At 40.7% G+C, this 18356-nt stretch overlaps 1 protein-coding gene across 1 annotated transcript in view; it reads left to right on the forward strand.

Moving 5' to 3' along the window:
• Window positions 1-507: 507 nt before the first annotated feature.
• Window positions 508-18356, forward strand: part of LOC131681924 (SET domain-containing protein SmydA-8-like) — a 42157-nt gene continuing 24308 nt past the window's right edge. The window contains exons 1-5 of the mRNA XM_058963029.1: window positions 508-758; window positions 14354-14530; window positions 14603-15119; window positions 15188-15372; window positions 15610-15880. Coding sequence (XP_058819012.1) covers window positions 618-758; window positions 14354-14530; window positions 14603-15119; window positions 15188-15372; window positions 15610-15880 — 1291 coding nt within the window. The 5' untranslated portion in view covers window positions 508-617. The remainder of the gene's footprint in view (window positions 759-14353; window positions 14531-14602; window positions 15120-15187; window positions 15373-15609; window positions 15881-18356) is intronic.

Below are 18356 nucleotides of genomic sequence, written 5' to 3' on the forward strand. Positions count from 1 at the left end.
AATAAATTACTATATACAGAGATGACTGGCGGTTGAGCCTAATGCACTGGACGTGCGAGACTAATAAGCTCATCTCACCAAATTAGCTGCTATTTGGATGCAAACTAAAATGGCATTTGCAGACGCTCATTAATTTTTTAATACCGCATGAAAAATAATGAGCTTCAAGAATTGCAATTTTTAGTCGGTTTTGAAATAGATGCGAATTTGATGACAAGAGCTAAGTAGACTCGTACTCAATCATCCGCCTTTTAACAGATTATGCTGATAGATAGCTAAGTGCTGACTGGGGGTAAATCCCAGGAAAAAAACTTGAAACAAAATTATTTTCTGGTATAGTTTTATAGCAAACTAAAAAATACTCCTTGTTTATCGCTCCATGGCCCAGCTTCGAAAGCATGTCCAAAGTGTATCACCTTCAGTGCAATCCATCGGCCATCCCCTCGGTTCCAACCGAAAAAAAAAATCGTCCAAACGTGGTGCGGTTTCCACTTTGCGCATTTTCACGTCTGCGTTCGGCTGTGTGGCGAAGAAATTGCGCCTTTTGGATTGACCAGATTGCAATCAGTAGTGCAGAGGTGTGACTCACGCGAGCACCATACGTAGTTTATTTAGTTATGTCAGACGAAGTGTGCGCAGTGTGTGGCATTCCGGCTGGACGAAAATGTGGCGGTTGTCAACAGGTGACCTACTGCAATCAGGACCACCAGAGGCAGCACTGGAAGGCCACCCACCGGAATGAGTGTCGTAGTTATAAGGTGAGAACGATGTTCGGTGGTGAGATAATTTGTGCAAATAAATTCACCTCAAATTACGAAATGGGGTTTATATTCTTCGACAGGCTACTGTGTACCAATATTTAATATTTGTGGATTTGCATTCATTCATTTAAAATTTTGAAACAGTGCATCAATCTTACAGCAAAATCCAAGCTAATTATATCTATAAGGTACAACAACAATTATCGACAAATTAAGGTGGCGCAAGTGAGCGGGAGTACAACTACATGAGTGTTTGACGAAACAAGTTGAAATCGAAATCAGCATACCTACCATTGATTAAAAATACGACACATGCTACTGATGAATTCGTTTCTTCCACAGTTAGTGCAAGTCGCCCGTAAACGAAAAAAAAAAAATTGCAATCGTTGGTTACGATGCCAAATGCCGATACTTGAAAGTAAGTCGGAGAAGATCGATACAATTTGAAATGAGATTTTTGTATCACGACGCAGAGTAGGGGTGTCGAATCGAGTGCTATAACTTGTAACGTTCGTCATACCGTGAAATTATTTCCATGAGTACAAGAATATTGTGCCTTGCAGGATAATCGCTCGATATGCGATTATATGAAAGCTCAATTGAGATAGGCGCGTTACAGCCGCCTATATAAATGTATAGGCAGCTTTTTCCTTGAAGCTTTCGAAAAGCACACAGCTGGCAGAAAAATAAAGCTCCACTGAAATCTGCTTGCGGAGCAACTGCGGCTATATTTGATGCGCCTTTCAGACGCCCGCAATGTGAGATTTTATTATAAGCGCGACAATATTTGCGTTGGATAGATTCCAACCTATTAGCACCTAACGCAATTTTCGCTGAACATTTTTGAAATATCCAGGCTAATTAAAAGTTTCAATTAAGGGGTCCCGTTCTTAGATTTTCTACTGGATTAATTTCCCAGGTAACGAATGCGAATGATTGTCGTTGTTCTGGACCAAAAAAATAGATTTTACGCACAATGATTGGTCCGTACTATTTAACCAGCGAGCGATCATTTTCTTGCGGTGTAAATTGATGACTCCCATAAATCACTTGCTTGTATAATATTTATACAGTTTTGTTTCAGTATTGTGTCGTACGGAGGTTGGCACCAAAATGCTGTAGGATCAGACAGTTCCCAGTATAGAATTCTATGCAAATCATTTCACTCACACTAATTGGGGGTTTGTTTTCCTCCAGCTGTCATATATAAAACTGTCATCCAATATGAACATTTGAAATAGCTCGTCCAAAGTATTTATAATGGTGTTGAAGTGCTCTATGTCGCTGTAAAACTTATTGCGGAGACGTACAATACGGGTTGGTCCGGTTCCATCATGAAAATAATCCGACCGAAAAGCTATTTTCGATTTGTTGTCCTCCACAGGTGACAGGTGGAGGACAACAAATCGTTGAACACACTAATACAGTTACAGATTGTCAAGTACTGTGGCCGAACTGGAAAGCATCTACCGCGTGATGTGCCTCAGAGTGATATCTGCCTACCGCACGGTATCACACGATGCATCCTGCCTGCGTGATAGCGAGCATGATGCCAGCCGGGCTGGTCATCCGGGAAGATGAGGAGTGCTTTGAGCTACGTGGCAATAGAGGAGCCCGCGAGCGCACCAGGGATGGCAGCGTGGGTGGGATAACTCCTCGAAAGGTAGATGGACCCACCGGCTGATACCTAACATATCAAGCTGGGTGGGTAGACCCCATGGGGAAGTTCACTTCCATCTGACACAATTCCTGTCAGGCTTCCGACAGTACCTCCACAGGTTCGGACACGCGGAGGTCCCCGTCTGCCCTAACTGTCCAGGTGTCGACGAAACTGCCGAGCACATACTGTTGGTATGTCCTCGCTTCGACGTCGAAAGGAGAGCAATGCTTGACGGCCGTGGCTGGGACACAACCCCTGATACCCTTATTCAGCGGATGTGGCAAGCGGTGGAGAAGTGGAACGCAGTCTCGACTGCAACCACCCAGATTGCCTGCAGGCTACAGGGAATCTGGCGCACCGAGCAACAGGCGACGGGCACGATTAACCTAGTGATTGGTTAATTGGAGCGGAATGGGCCGAGCGCAAAAAAAGTGAGTGGTCTGTTCATGCTGAGGAAGGTTTGGCGCAGCAACTGGCAACCGCGTAAGGGGTAAACCCAGCCACCCCGAATCAAGGCAGAAGAGTGAGTGTATAGGCGTATATGTGGACTGCCACATGCCAAAATGGGAGGATCGTAGCATAGTATGTTGGGACTTCGCTATTGATATCTCGTGACGTGGCAGAGGAATGAAGGGTGCGCATCCAAGTCAGCCTCACACGGTATGTTAGGGGTGAGAACAAAATTAAGCCTCATGTGGAGTGAATCAGGGTGTGACAGAGCGAGCACCCAAGTAAGCCTCATACAGGATGAATGAACGCGTGAGCGAGAGTGAGTGAGTACATCAAAAACAACCATCCCCCCAGAAGCAATACCGAGAGGTAGTCCACAAATTCCAAGCGATTTGAAAATATTGGTATTTCCACTAATTTGAGGTACGCCAAAATGCTGTAGGGCCAAATACTATGTTTGGCAAAATGTATAACTATGAATATGTGCAGAGGTATCCCTTATCTTCTACCTTTTCCACTGACCAACTGTTCATGTATCGGGAAAAACAAATGTATTCACAAAGATTACCTCGAAAATACTAGTATTCGGAAGGATCTAGAAAATTGACCTCTGCACTGGTAGGTGGATAGATGCCAAATTGTCCCAAAAACTAGTTGTTTTCTATTGTTAGTTCATATTGAGGCATAATAACAGCAATAGCCGCAAAAAATAGTTTTGGCCAGAATTCGACCCCAGTTACTCCTCTGTGCATCGTCGCGTTTACACTCGCGGTGAACAAGTGAAATATAATAAGTGAGATAGTGGAAAAGTAGTGGTGTGGTGCGCATTGGGTTCACGTTCATTTTCACCGAGGGTGTAAATAGGCCTAAAGCACAGAGAACAGACGTCCATCTTCAGCATTCAACTTGTGTAAAATCTCTAACGGTTTCGAAGGTAGTTTGGATATCTAAACCAGGTGCGCTACTGTCGTCATGTTTTTTTGTGGCTGAGTGCGACAGAATTAACAGCGGTTATTCTTCTACCCAGTCAAACTAGTCCGGAACAGAGATGCCAGGTACTTTTTTCAAATGTCTGCGATAATAATTTTAAAAGTCTGCGAAGAACAAAAAATGTCAGGAAAGCTAGTGTAACCAAAAGCCTTTATATTCAAAAAGCTGCAAATATCTGCAACCAAACTAAGAAATCTGCAAATATCTGCAACCAAACTAAAAAATCTGCAAATATCTGCGTCATCGAAAAAATCTGCAGCTTAAATTAAAAGTCTGCCAATTTGCAGACTTGTCTGCAAATCTGGCATCTCTGGTCCGGAACCGATTCGGACTTCCAGCATGAATTCCAGCTCAAATGCATCAACCGATAGAGTCGGAATCGGTTGTTTTCTTTGAGCTAGATTCCATGCAGAATCCATCCAGGATTTCGAACCGGTTCCTAAATCGATTTGACGGATAGTTGGGATAGGTTGGTGTGGCGGCGCTAGTGTTTTTAGTATATTAATTCAAATGTTTACACACGTTTTTTAAATATTTTTGTTCGATCATGGATGTCTGTTCTCTGTGCCTAAAGTTCTAACAACAATGCCCACACTATACTTGTGAAACGCAAGATGATAAATGAAAGGTGGGAACATTTTTGCAGTTATCAAGTAGAAAGAGCGAAATAGAAAAAATCTCTTTAAGGAATGCATTTTTACATCCCATCACAATTTTTGGTTACTCTACATGCAACGCTAAAATTGTTTTTTTGTTCATTACTCGTCATTACAACGAAACACAGCTGTTGATGCACATTTGTGCGCATTCCGTTGATTGCAGCACAGACTAGCAGACATAACACTATGAGGGAATTTCCGTAAAACATATCGATCCGACAATTTTCCCAGAACACTAGCTCCACCTTTTATTCACGGTCCCAAGCACTCATTTGCTGATGGGTTACCCCTCAGGCTTGGGAACAATTTTTCACTAGTGGTCTATCCCCCATATGCTTGTTCATTTGTCAGTGGCTCCATAGTTTCAAAAGCGGCCACAGTCCCAATACAAATATATTTAAAGTGACCGTTAAAATGGGCGAAGCATTATTTTCGAGTGTTATGTCTGTTAGTCTGTGATTGTAGACCGAGTAATCAATGCATTAGTGGGGCACCTCCTTAATGTGGCAAAAACAGGTACTTTACCCTGATTGGATATGGTCTGAGTCTATCTTCAGTTTTCGTAGCTATACTGCGCCCCGCTAACGTTGAATTTCTCTATCATTTCCGGGGACCGACAAATTCGAATTCATTGCATGCATTCGGTTTGATTCGATACACCGATTATTTAAACTAGTAAAACCAAAAAATGTATCTACTCACCGATCGGTGCGGGAAACTATGAAATGATTTTGAACAATTGGGTCATTAAATGAAGAATAAAATTCCTTTATTTCATATTTAACTTTTAAAACTTCAGAATGGTTTTTAATTGATTTTCTAACAAAAAATGTAAACACGTCCTCGTTTGACAGTGAATGGGTTAGCAATTTTGATAATAGGGTTCAAGGTACAGTCGTGGTTCGCTGGTTGGACATTTTTTAACTGGATCGCTTTTTAGTTGGACCTCTGCTAGTTGGACCATTGTCCAACTAAAAAGCATCTGAATGTCAAAATCTTATGTCAAATTTACTTTGACAATCAATCTGACAATTATTAGAGATGTGCATAGATGCAATTACACCACTAACGTCTCCTTTGGAAAGTTTTTGACATCTGTCAGTCGGTCCAACTAACGAATCAAATTTTATAATTCACTTTTGTTTTCAAAGTTTTAGTTGTAATTTTACGTACATAAAATCTTGAAAGTTTGAGCGAATTCTATACATTTACTTTAATAAAAAAAAGAGGCAAGTCTCTCTTTGCCATGAGGCATGTTGGTAGACTTGAGTGATTCGTAGTTATTCTGCCTAAGCTTGACCCCTGCCAACAGAAAACAAAAGAGTAACCTGTAAGATTTTAAACCTGTTTCCAATGACCCTGCCACTTCTAGTTTTCCGATCTGTATACTTCACATTCTTGCTCTCACTTGAGTACTATGGCTTTAAATTTTCATAACTTTCCCTACCCAGCAAATTGAACGTCGTTAAAAACATAATTGGTATATAAAACAATACCAAACCAATGGGTGAATGCTTCTAGCTTTAAGAAAACTAACAAAACTTCAAATTCCAATATCTTTCGATTCTTTCGATGTATGATTTTGAAATTCACTAAGATGGTACTAGACAGGCTTGTTATTTGCTCACACAATGAGCCACAAAGAGCGAAATACACCGATGGAAAATAGAGCAGCACAAAAACACTGCGATGTGCAGAACGACCGCACAAAGAGAAACTTGAAAACGAAAAAGAGTAAGATCTGTGCACCAATACCGTGAATACCAGGTCCCGACACATCACCTGTTCATCGACTTTAAAGCCGCATATGACACGGTGGGTCATGTAGAGCTATGGAAAATGATGAACAAGAACGGCTTCCCTGGGAGGCTGACAAGACTGATTAAGGCTACGATAGATGATGTAAGGCGTTGTGTCAAAATTTCGGACGGCCTCTAGGATCCGTTTGCAACACGCAGGGGACTAAGACAAGGCGATGGGTTGTCCTACCTTCTGTTCAATATAGCGCTGGAAGGTGTAATGCGAAGAACGGGGTTTCACGATTTTCACGAGTTCCGGACAGTTCGTGTGCTTCGCTGACGACGTGGACATAATCGGTAGAAACAAGGAGACGGTAGCAGATCTGTATACCCGACTGAAGCTCCAAGCAGTACGAGTAGGACTGAAGATAAATGTGTCTAAGACAAAGTACATGCTAGGGTAACGAGGGTATTTTGGACCACCACCATATTTTGGACCATTTGATTTTATTTTGTACTATTTACCACATATAGTTCATAATAAATTAAAGTGTTGCGAACGTAACTCATACGTCATTATAATAAAAAGCATTACTCATATTTTTACATTGAAATAGTAGGATAAGAACCAGTAAATGGAAAATTAATCAAAGCATTTCTGCACTTACGAAGAATCGGTCCAAAATCAATAGGATGTGGGTTGGTTATAACCAACGTTGAAGAGTTATTCTTTCTTATGTTTATAAATTTTAATCAAGTTAATATGGTCATTGCCCTAATGAAATACGACTAAAAAGGTTTAACCGTTGAAATGAGCGATCAAATGTGTTAAATTTGTGATTTAGAGTGTGTCCAAAATATGTTAGTCGTTTCTATACAAGACATATTTTCGCCATGCACCAATCATGAGTTTTGACAGCTCTTTGTTTACCTACTATTCGTATCAAAACTTTCAGTCTGAGTTGCTGGAACACCACTGCTTAGTCAATTGCAGGTAATATTTTATAGAATTATTGTTAAAAAATGCACACAAATTCTTATTAACTCTCTCTGAAACCGTCCTTTTGCTTGCAGATGGCGAAAATATCGAAAAGTCGACGGTAAAAGGCGTACTCAGAAGAGGACGTCATCCGATGTTTACAAGAAATTCAGCACGGAATGCCTGTACGCAAAGCTTGTTTTCGCAACAGAATACCTCGTTCTACGATAAATTTCCGCTTAGGAAAGAAGTGCAAGAAACAGGGAAGAACCGGTCCGCCAACCGCCCTCGGAAATGAGGAGGAAAAGGAGCTCGTAGACTGGATACAAAAAATGACCCGGAAAGGGTTTCCCGTTACCAAACACCGTTTGATGAACAGAATCGCGATGTACATTGAGCAGAATCCCGAGAAAGGCAAATTTAGAAAAGGAAAGCCGAGTATGAACACACAGTATTTCCCTAGCCACCAGATACATTTACCCAATTTTTATATGTTCGCAGGTCATTCATGGTTTACTAGTTTCGTGAACCGACACAAGGAGCTTACCATTCGGAAACCTGAAGGCGTCACAAACGCAAGTGGCAATGTCATTGAAAAGGACATCAGAAAGTGGTTTCGGGAAGTTTTTGACATTTTCATGGAAGAGGGCCTTGTAGAAATTCTTCGAAATGCGAAGAGCGTCCTAAATGGTGACGAATCAAGTTTTTATCTCGATCCAGCTGTAGATAAAGTTATCGCTATGCGAGGCGAAAAGAACGTTTATAAAGTCGACCATGGTCCAGCAAAAAAAAAATAACCGTTATGTTTACCTGTTCAGCCGATGGGAAAATGTATCCACCAATGGTGGTCTTGCCCTACAAAAAAATCCCCTCTGGCGTTATACAAAGTGTGCACGCAGATTGGGGAATAGGAAAAACTGACTCTGGGTGGATGACGACCACATGTTTCCTGAAATATGTACAAAATGTACTGCACCCACAATTAGTTGAAGAAGGTGTCATCCCAGCCGTTTATTTTATTGGCTCTCAAACGTGAAACTTTTTCCCTCGATGCGCCAACTGGATTTCATTTTTGGTACTAGTCAAATGATGATGAAAACATTTTCTTGCATTGATGGTATAGGATGGTTGTTCTATTTTAATTGTTTTAAAATAAATATCACACAGTTTCACAAAAAGCTTGATTACAGGTGATAAGAAAACACTCGTTCTTTCGTTTGACACCAAAACATTCAGTTGAACTCAATATTTTATTACGAATTATTGAGATCCGGAATTATTTTTGTATTGTTGAGGTTAGGTTGGTTGTTTTAGATATGGAAAATGTTTATCTAGAAATTGGACTTATCAGTGGATAACCTCGACTACCAACAACTACACTCTTTAATCCAGTGATTTTTGCCCACCATCGTGTTTTCTATCGAAATTTCAATCTCTGAATTTCATTTTAGTATAAATTGAAACCGGAAGAACAAATGTGAGTGAAGTAACAAGAAATTTACCATCTGGATATTTTTCAGAGGCAGGAAACATATTTTTTTCATCAATATTACTTTTCATTAGAAGAAATGTTGTGTTTTGTGTTTTGACAGACGAAAATAAAAACATCATCATTGCACTTCCATGCTCTCTGGCGGTCGACATCTAGCGTTAGATCACGAATTGATGGGCACTCATCACACACAGCATGGGAGACTGCGGATGAGTGTCGCAAGCTAGGCATCCATTTGGTTTGCCTATACGCAAATTGTACAAGAATCTTGCAACCGCTTGATGTAGCAGTTTTTAAGCCCCTTAAAAGTGCCTGGCTTAAAGTTGTTGACGATTGGAAACTATTAAACCCTAACAAGCATATAAGAACTGAAGATTTTAGCCCGTTGCTTGTGAAAGCAATGGATTCAGTGAGTGCAAACGTTATAATAAACGGATTTAAACGGTGTGGTCTGTTTCCATTCGACGAGAACAGCGTCGATTACACTAAATGCCTTGGTCGCGATCGTCCGCTGGCACAAACGGAATCAAAGCAGTTTGATAAAGCAAATACCTGAAGAAGTGCAGTTCATAACTTCAGATCCTGTAACAAGTGTTGTAACATCTGATTCATTTCCGGTTAATCGATCAAAGGCTGCAGAAATACTTCAACTGATGGGACCTGATCGCCAGGCTAAGTATAATGCTTGTAATGTTATATTTTAGTATTAGTAAACAAAGTTATTTCGATTTCGATTCTCTGGACGATAAAATTCTCGCACGCGTTTTCAAGTTGCTTGAGCCATTAAAGTATACCCAGCAAGATTACAAATGTGCTTCCGAAGATATAGATAGGACAACGGATAATCCTGAAACGAAGGAGGAAATACTAGCGGAATATTTGGTCGAAGAGCCAACCAACGAGTTCGAATGTCACTACATTTTGGAAATTGACCCTGAAGCACTTGAAGGCGAGGTAGAACTGATTGCGGAAAACCAAGAACTACAAACCGACAATGACCATTTGAAAAATAATGTTCCCGAGTCCAATGATGCTTCTCAACAGAACTGTAGTATTCGTTCTACCTTCTTGGAATCACCAGAAACACCACATCGAAGAGGGAATGTGAGATATAAACGAAGGAGTCCTGCTGTTCTCACGTCTCGCCGACGATTGCTCTACCATAAAGCTATTGAGGAAGAGAAGAAAAGAGAAACAGAAGCAAAGCTGAAGAAAGCTGAACAACGAAAGAACATGAAAGCCGAGAAATTGAAAAAGAAAAACGATGCAGAGAAATTGAAGAAAACTGTACAACATAAACATACAAAAACAAGAAAATAAAAAAATGAAAAACTGTGAATGGTACAATATTTTCCAAATTTTGTTTATAATAATAAATTTCAGTGAAGTATATTCTTTGTTCATGATTTATTTACTGAAATCCCTACTTGATGAACGTATTTATCAAATGTAAAAGATTTCATGGAATAATAAAATTTGTCCGTTTTTTGTTCTGTACAAGTAAATATGCTAAACATTTGTTGGTCCATAATATGTTTTGTACTCATTCCAAATAATAAAATAATAAAAGGTGGTCCAAAATATGTTTTGTTGGCGGTCCAAAATATAAATTTGGTGGTCCATAATAGAAAAAAAAGGTTTGTCACATTTCTCGTGTATTTCTATTTATTTGACGTTGCAAAACGATTGATACAAACAATAAGATGCAGCCGTTTGTCATGCCCTGGTAAAACGTGCAAATGTTTTAGCTGAAACGTAGTTATTCGAAAAATAACACAAAGATTTCCTAAAGCGGTCCAAAATACCCCTGTTACCCTACCTGGCGGAACCGATCGTGATAGGGAACGCTTGGGCAGTAGTATTACGATCGACGGCGACGAGTTCGAGGTGGTTGACGAGTTCATCTATCTAGGCTCATTGGTGACTGCGGACAATAACACCGGCTGGGAGATCAGAAGGCGTATTATCTCTGGAAGTCGTGCTTACTATGGGCTCCACAAACCTTTGAGATCCAAGAAGCTTCACCACCGCACGAAATGCGCCATGTACAACACACTGATTAGACCGGTGGTTCTCTACGGGCACGGAACGAGGAGGATCTGCAAGTACTCGAAGTCTTCGAAAGAAGGGTGCTGCGAACGATCTTCGGTGGTGTGCAGGAGGATGGCGTGTGGAGGAGAAGGATGAACCACGAACTTGCGCGACTCTATGGTGAGCCAAGTATCCGGAAAGTAGCTCAAGCTGGAAGGGTACGGTGGGCGGGGCATGTTGTGAGGATACCGGACAACAACCCCACCAAGTTGGTTTTCACTTCCAACCCGGCAGGTACAAGACGGAGAAGAGCGCAATGTTCCTGGTGGTGGACCAAGTGAAGCAGAACCTGGCGAGTATCGGGCACCTGAGAGGTTGGAGAGAAGCAGCAACTGACAGAGTGACGTGGCGGAATATTGTGGAACAGATTAAATCATGTTAATATGATGTACAATCAGGAAATATATTTTCTCCTGAAAATTTGGGTAGAAGTAGTTTAGAGTGTATTGTTTACACTGTATTTTTATCGATGTCATTTTTTCGAAAATTGGAAAAATGGGGGCACCGGAAAAGCAACGCCGTGAATTGATTTTGTGCAAGCACCTCGAAAGTCCTCAACTCTCTCCTCGGGTCAACGGAAAACAACTCGCAATCGTGCAGTCGACAGCGAGTCGTGTTTCTAAACGTTCCAACCAAACTCTGAACATCGAACGGATGGAGAATTGCGGTCAGAATGGATGTTCTATTAGTTTTTTTTTATTTTGATTATAGAGGTTTTAACCTCAGGGCCATTCGCCTCTTTTCGGGCTAGAGAAATCTCTTTTGGAAAAATCTCTAACCCTATGTGCGGGGTTGGGAATCGAACCCAGGTGAGCTGGTTACAAAGCAATCGATTTATCAACTACGCTATGCCCGTTCCCCGGATGTTCTATTAGTGATCAAGACCACAAGCGTGTAGTAAAAGCGTTTAAGCGGAATCTTAGGACAGGGATATGGCCAAAAAGTTGAATCTGTCCAAGTCTTTCATTCAGAGAGCCAAAAATGCATAAAGCTCCAAACCGTGACGAATGACAAAATACGGGCCCGGAAACTGCACACCCAGATGCTTATGGATGATGAGACTTACGCCAAGGCGGACTGCCGGCAGCTTCCGGGGCTGTGCCGTTCGTGACTACCGGGACTGTAAACGGGGAGATCTACCTCAAGGAGTGTCTATAGAAGCGTCTGCTTTCTCTGTCGAAGCAAGACGAGGGCCCTATGATGTTCTGGCAAGATCTAGCTTCGTGCCACTGTTCAAATGTTGTCCTGGAGTGGTACGAAGCCAATGGGGTCCCTTTCGTACCCAAGGACATGAACCACCCCCCCCCCCCCCCCCCGCAAGAAAGTTAAGACTCATCGAAAAATACTGGACAATTATGAAGTTGTAAAGCAGGCACTACGGAAGCATCCCAAGGAGGTCAAATCTGAAAAAGGCATGAAGAAAAAGTGAGTTTTCGTACAGAAGAAGCTGCAGCCAGATATTATACAGAACCTAATGAGTGGAATTAAGCATAAGTGCGAACATACGGTTATGGTATTATGAAGTTGAATGAAATATATATGCCAAAAGCTACCTAATGGGTTATATTGTATTGTCTGAAGGTTTGACACCCTTTAATAACGGTTTTTGGCACACCGTGATGCCAGTTTCATTTTTTTTCTTCGATGAATTTCACTTGTCATGACGAATTGCCTCATTAGATAACCAAGAAATGATATCGCTTTTGTATGTGGCGTAGTGATCGCCGTACGTTACGTTGGATGACAGCTGTATGTTTGAATAGAATCAGAATAGAAGAACTATTGCCACGCGCTACGTTAAACGGTAACAACGCGTAAGTTATCCTGAAAATTAATTGAAAAGATCAAAAGGAGCGAAAGTGAAAAGAAAAGAGTTGAACTGTTGAGCTTCTGCTGCTAGTGCTACAAGAAATATAGTAGGGGAACATGGGGAGACATGACCAAGCGCAAAATTCTATTTTCGATCCCTTAAGGTAATTTTGAAAGCTTGGAATGAAAAATCCTTTCCTCACAGAAAATATTACGTGATTAATAAATTTGCATTAAATGATGTGATTTTTTATCAAACTTTTTATGGAGTAGATATCGACTACTAATTACTAGTAATATACTAATATACCATCTTAATCCTTGTGAAGCAGTAAAATGATTTTACATAAATTGGAACATTGGAATAGTTATTACTAGAATTTGCATGACATTGAACGAAATAACCAATGTTGAGGAGACTTGACCAAGATTTTATGGGGAGACTTGACCAAATGGCAATTAGCTGTAGAAAGCTACCATAAAAAAATCGCACCTTAAACATAAGTCTTTATATTTTAGTATTAGTAAACAAAGTTAGCAATAGCATGACTGATTTCGTGACGTGTGAACATGCAATGCAAGCAGTACAGTTTATCCTTAAAAAGAAATGCATTAAAAAATCGAAATTTATCAAATGCAACCCTTTTATATTTTTTACTGCTACTTAAGGATCTCGACAATATAGAAAAAAAAATAATTACAGTATGTTTTATGTCATTATTTTTTGTTATGATTTTTTCAAAATTCTCTTGGTCTCCCCACGCCTTGGTCAAGTCTTGACCAAAAAAAAAACGATCACAGAAATTTTTTTGTAACTTTTCAAAAATTAAATTAAAAATTCTGCAAAAAATCATGAAGACGCACAATAACTTAGCACATTATATCTTAATGACTTTTGAGGCATTGAAGGCTTTTTAGAGATTTATGCAGTTTTAGCTGAAAACCTGGTCAAGTCTCCTCATGTTCCCCTATCTGATTCATCTGATCACGTGCCGTTGCGTCATAAGCATCGATCTTTTCGGAAGGAGCTGGCAATGTAAACCAACGCGTGTACTTGTTCTAGTTCATGCACGGTAGAGAAACGTGATTTCTGTAGATTGAGATCGATACACTGAATCTATGATTATAATTATGCAGTATGACTACTAGCAGCTATGTTGTAGGTCTTTTTTGAGGTTTGTAAGCAAACGAAAATCGCGCGAGTGAACCGGACTGCCGAAAAGTGGTCGCTAGTCTGTTAAATCTGTGATTTACGGACGCAATTTGACTTTTTTACGCCCTTTCAGGGGCGGATCTGGAAAAAATATCGGAGGGGGTCCGAAATTTCGATTTAGAAACGTTCATTGTACAATACGTAATATGTAATAACCTCGTTTAATAAAAAATCTATTTTGGTGTTCGAATTAGGTTTCGAATAATTTTGAGTTTAAAACCTATTACAATAGAAACTATTTTAAAATTTCTCAAGAAGTTAAAACATTTCATGGGGGTTCGGACCCCCATGACCCTCCTCCTGGATCCACCACTGCGCAATTTCTAGGGCCACAAAGTTCGAAACGCTAATTTCGTTTAATCATGTATTAGAAGAGTGGGACAGAGCGTTGCCATTGGTAATCAAGTAGGTAATTGCCACACCCCCATCTCCTTCTTTAGGGGTAAGAGCAACTTTTTCGCACCTCACGACTGCTGCACGTGACCGAACCATTTTTCCCTATATTTCCAGATTAGTCACGATCCCGTTCTGGGCCGGCATCTGACAGCAACCCGAACGATTCAACGTGGGGAAATTATCTACCGGGATTCCCCGCTGCTGCTAGGACCAAAGATTGGCAGCGTGCCTGTCTGTTTAGGGTGCCACAGGAATCTGATACCACTGCTTGATGACGGTGAGAAGACAAAGGTAATTAGTAAATTCTTATCCAATTAACTAACTTTCTATGAACGGCAGTGTTTTTTTTTCTTTTTTCTTTAGACATTATACACTTGTCGCCGCTGTGGATGGCCACTCTGCAGCGAAAGTTGCGAATATTCCCCCGCCCATGCGGAGGAATGTCAGCTGTTCTCGTCGAGGGCATACCGATCGCAAATTAAATTCAACGAGCGAGAGCCGGAACGTAAAGAATCTGCATATTGTGTGATTGTCCCGCTGAGAGCCATTTTACTCAGGAGAAAGAATCCTTCAAAGTACGCCACGATGCTTACTTTCGAGTCGCATCTGGAAACTCGTCGTACCACTCCATTGTATGCCGTAATGAAATCCAATCTGGTGCCTTTTATCCGTAATGTTCTTGGACTGCGGGATATCCAGGAGGAGGAAATATTACAGCTTTGCGGCATTTTGGATACCAACAGTTACGAGATAAGGGTGCCGGAACAAGGCATTAAAATTAGAGCACTTTTTGAAGTGGGGGCAATGATGTCGCACAGTTGTCGTCCAAATACCAAGCATTATTTCGATGAGAAGCTGAATATGGTACTGGTGGCAGCAGGTAGGATTCTATTCGATGGAAACGCGTGGTTAATTAAACGAATATTTCATCTGCCGAACACATTTCAGTGGACATTCCAAAGAACGATGTAATTAGTGTATCGTACTCTCAACCGTTGCAACCGACAATCCAACGTCGGTATATCATAAAATTAGCCAAATGTTTCGAGTGCAGCTGCGAGCGATGCCAGGATCCAACCGAATTTCAGACATTCGCCAGTTCCATAGACTGTCCAAAGTGCAACAAAGCGAAGGTATGCCACTCCAAAGATTCCCATTTACCTACCATTGGGGCGGGCATAGCGTAGTTGGTAAATCAATTGTCTTATGCGCAGCTCACCTGGGTTCGATTCCTAACCCCGCACATAGAGTTAGAAAAAAATTTCCAAAGAAATTTCTCTAATCCGACAAAGAGGCAAATGACCCTAAGGTTAAAACCTCTGTAATCGAAAAAAAACTACCTTCCATTTCATTTTCCGATTTTTTCACAGATCGTATCCATCGACCCGTTAGATTTTCGGTCCGCCTGGCAGTGCCAAAATGGCCATTGCTCCTATCGGGAATCGTACCGGCAGTATGTCACACGAAACGAGGCAATTCAGGCGGAAATAATGGCACTATCAAAGGGTTCACCAGTGGAATATGAACGATTTCTCGAGACGCACCAGTCGGTGCTGCATTCGTGGAATACCAATGTGCTGCAGGTGAAATATGCTTTGTGTGAGATGTACGGCGGAAAATTGGGCGGACAAATGATGGGAGGTGAGTTTGTTATGCTGTGGTAGGTACGTTGGCAACATTACAAATTGTCACGCATTTGTATGCGTTGGTCGGGAATAGCTTTGGGGATTTATAAAAATTTCTAGCAATGAAAGAAGGTAGATATGTAATTCTATTGAACATTAATAAATGAAAGACGACAAATTTATATTACCCAGAAAGGGAGTAAAAGACCCCATTTCAAGGATGTTGTTCGTTTCAGAAATATAGCTTCGATTCTCTAAATACTTTTCTAATTGATTCGTGGCATAAGTAGTACAGTCCAGATAGACCAATCTTCTACAAATATTGCTACGTTCTAAGCTATGGGCACTCCTACAACAGCGCGTGAAATTCCTTCTTTTCGATATCTGGTTGCGCCTCGTGTGGGCAGTGCACATTGATGATGTTGTACTTATAGAAACGACCTCTAAACTTCGACTCGCATAACGCGTCACTAATCGTCTTCTACTTGTTTATTTGTCTATTTCTTTGTTGTATCTGCACCAACAGATCCCTTGCTTCCAATAATAGTATTTATCCTAGTTACACTTAACGATATACAAAAACTATCTGTTATCGTATTTCGTGACACGTGGAAGTCAAATACTGAAACAACTCTAGTGAAACCCCGCTGAAGTCCGATGACAGCACTACAGTAGTTGGTTCTCCTAAAAGATGGTTACAGTTCTCGAGTGCATTGTAGAGCAATCCACTCTGACACACAGCAGGTCCGACACAAAACAGGACTCGAGAGGCGTTCTTTCCGGCTGCGGAGTGTATTAATTGACAGCAGTTTTCGTAGCGCGGCAGTTGAAACCGATTTCACCATGGGAGATGTCGAAGAACAAAGCGCATGAACCGGCGTTGGCCAACGTCGATTCTGTTAACGCCATTCTAGTAATAGGATAGGATTTCAATTAACAGAACAATAGTGTTGAGCGAACCAATGCGCAATAGAGCGATTTTAGACAGTGTACGCACCTAAAATTTTCGCTACTCGGAAAATGAACCCAAGCTGTTTTGATGCCTTATCCACGATGTATGAAGTATGTGTTTAAAACATTATTGCCGAATCTACGATGGCTCCGAGATCCTTGTCATGAAAATGCCTTAGAATGCTTAAACTGAATTGGATGGTGTTTCCACGTGAACGTGACGATTCAGCATTTACTCCGATTTACAACCATTCTGTTTAGATCACACCATATACTAAAGCTCTCTAGTTCACTCTGAAGAAACTCGGCATCGGTTTTATCCCGTATTTGTCGAAAAAATTTCATGTCGTAGGTGAATGAAAGGCGGGGCCCTTGAAATTTAATATTGATGTCATTAAAGTAGAATAGGAATACTAGTGGGTGCGGGATGCCGGATGTGCAGATAAACAGTCCCAAATGCTGATTTGAAGTTGTTTTCCATGAATGCCGAGTTTGTCCAGCTGTGCTATTGCAATATCATGGTTAATTTTGTCGTCGGCCGCAGATATGATGAAAGAAACGGAGCAAATATGTAAATCGATCAGGGTAGAATCGCGAATTATCTTAGGTTGAAATTACAGCTCGCACACCAGTCCTAGTTTTTATACCATGGCGAACGGCGATAAACACGCCGCCACCTCACAGTGGGACGAGCCCGGACTTAAGTCCATATATGAAGGTTATGCGATATTCTCACTAGTATTTTTCTCGTATCAGCTGAGCCATCAGACATTTTCGCGAGATTTTAGGTGATTTGAATGCAAAATGAATTTTTGACAGCTTTTTGAAGGGCATAACTCAAGTGTTTTTTGCATTATTTGACCATAGGAACTACATACGGTTATTCTCGTTTTTCAAAGAAACGGTTGATTTTATGAATTGCATTACTTCACCAAAATTATCCGTGTGATAAAATTACATCGTTAAATCGCCAAAAATAAGCCACTAGTTGGTTTAGTTAGTGTTTAGATAACTGTTTGTCATGAATTTTTATTGAATTCGAACTTCTAAAGCGATAACAACAACAACGCCCGTGAATGCCCGCGATCACACTATGCTCATTCGAAAGCTTTTCATTTTCTCTTTAAAATGAGCCTATGCTAGTTTTGCGAAAACATGCGATTAGCAGTCAAAATTTGAAAAAACTGTGAATGGAGACGCATGGTTATTACTGATATTTAATTTGAATATTCACTTGATAAATAGAATAATGACACTAATTTATGCAAAACAAAACAAAAGACCATTTTTAAATGAACCATATACGCGAAAAAAGGATTGTGGATTTATTTTTATTTAAGGTATGAAATAAGCAATCTAATTACCTTAAAAAACACCTGCGAAAACAAAATCGTTAAACATCTTGTTGATTGTGTGAATGTAAACGAGCAAAGAAAGGAATCCAGGTTGCCTTCAACGATGAGCTATGGAGGACGTATGAGCTCTAGTTTACAGGAGATCTGCCAACTATTCTCTGAAAAGTTCGCGAGTGTTTTCTCCAA

Source organism: Topomyia yanbarensis, chromosome 1 (assembly GCF_030247195.1).
Source record: "Topomyia yanbarensis strain Yona2022 chromosome 1, ASM3024719v1, whole genome shotgun sequence".
NCBI classification, from domain to species: Eukaryota; Metazoa; Arthropoda; class Insecta; order Diptera; family Culicidae; genus Topomyia; species Topomyia yanbarensis.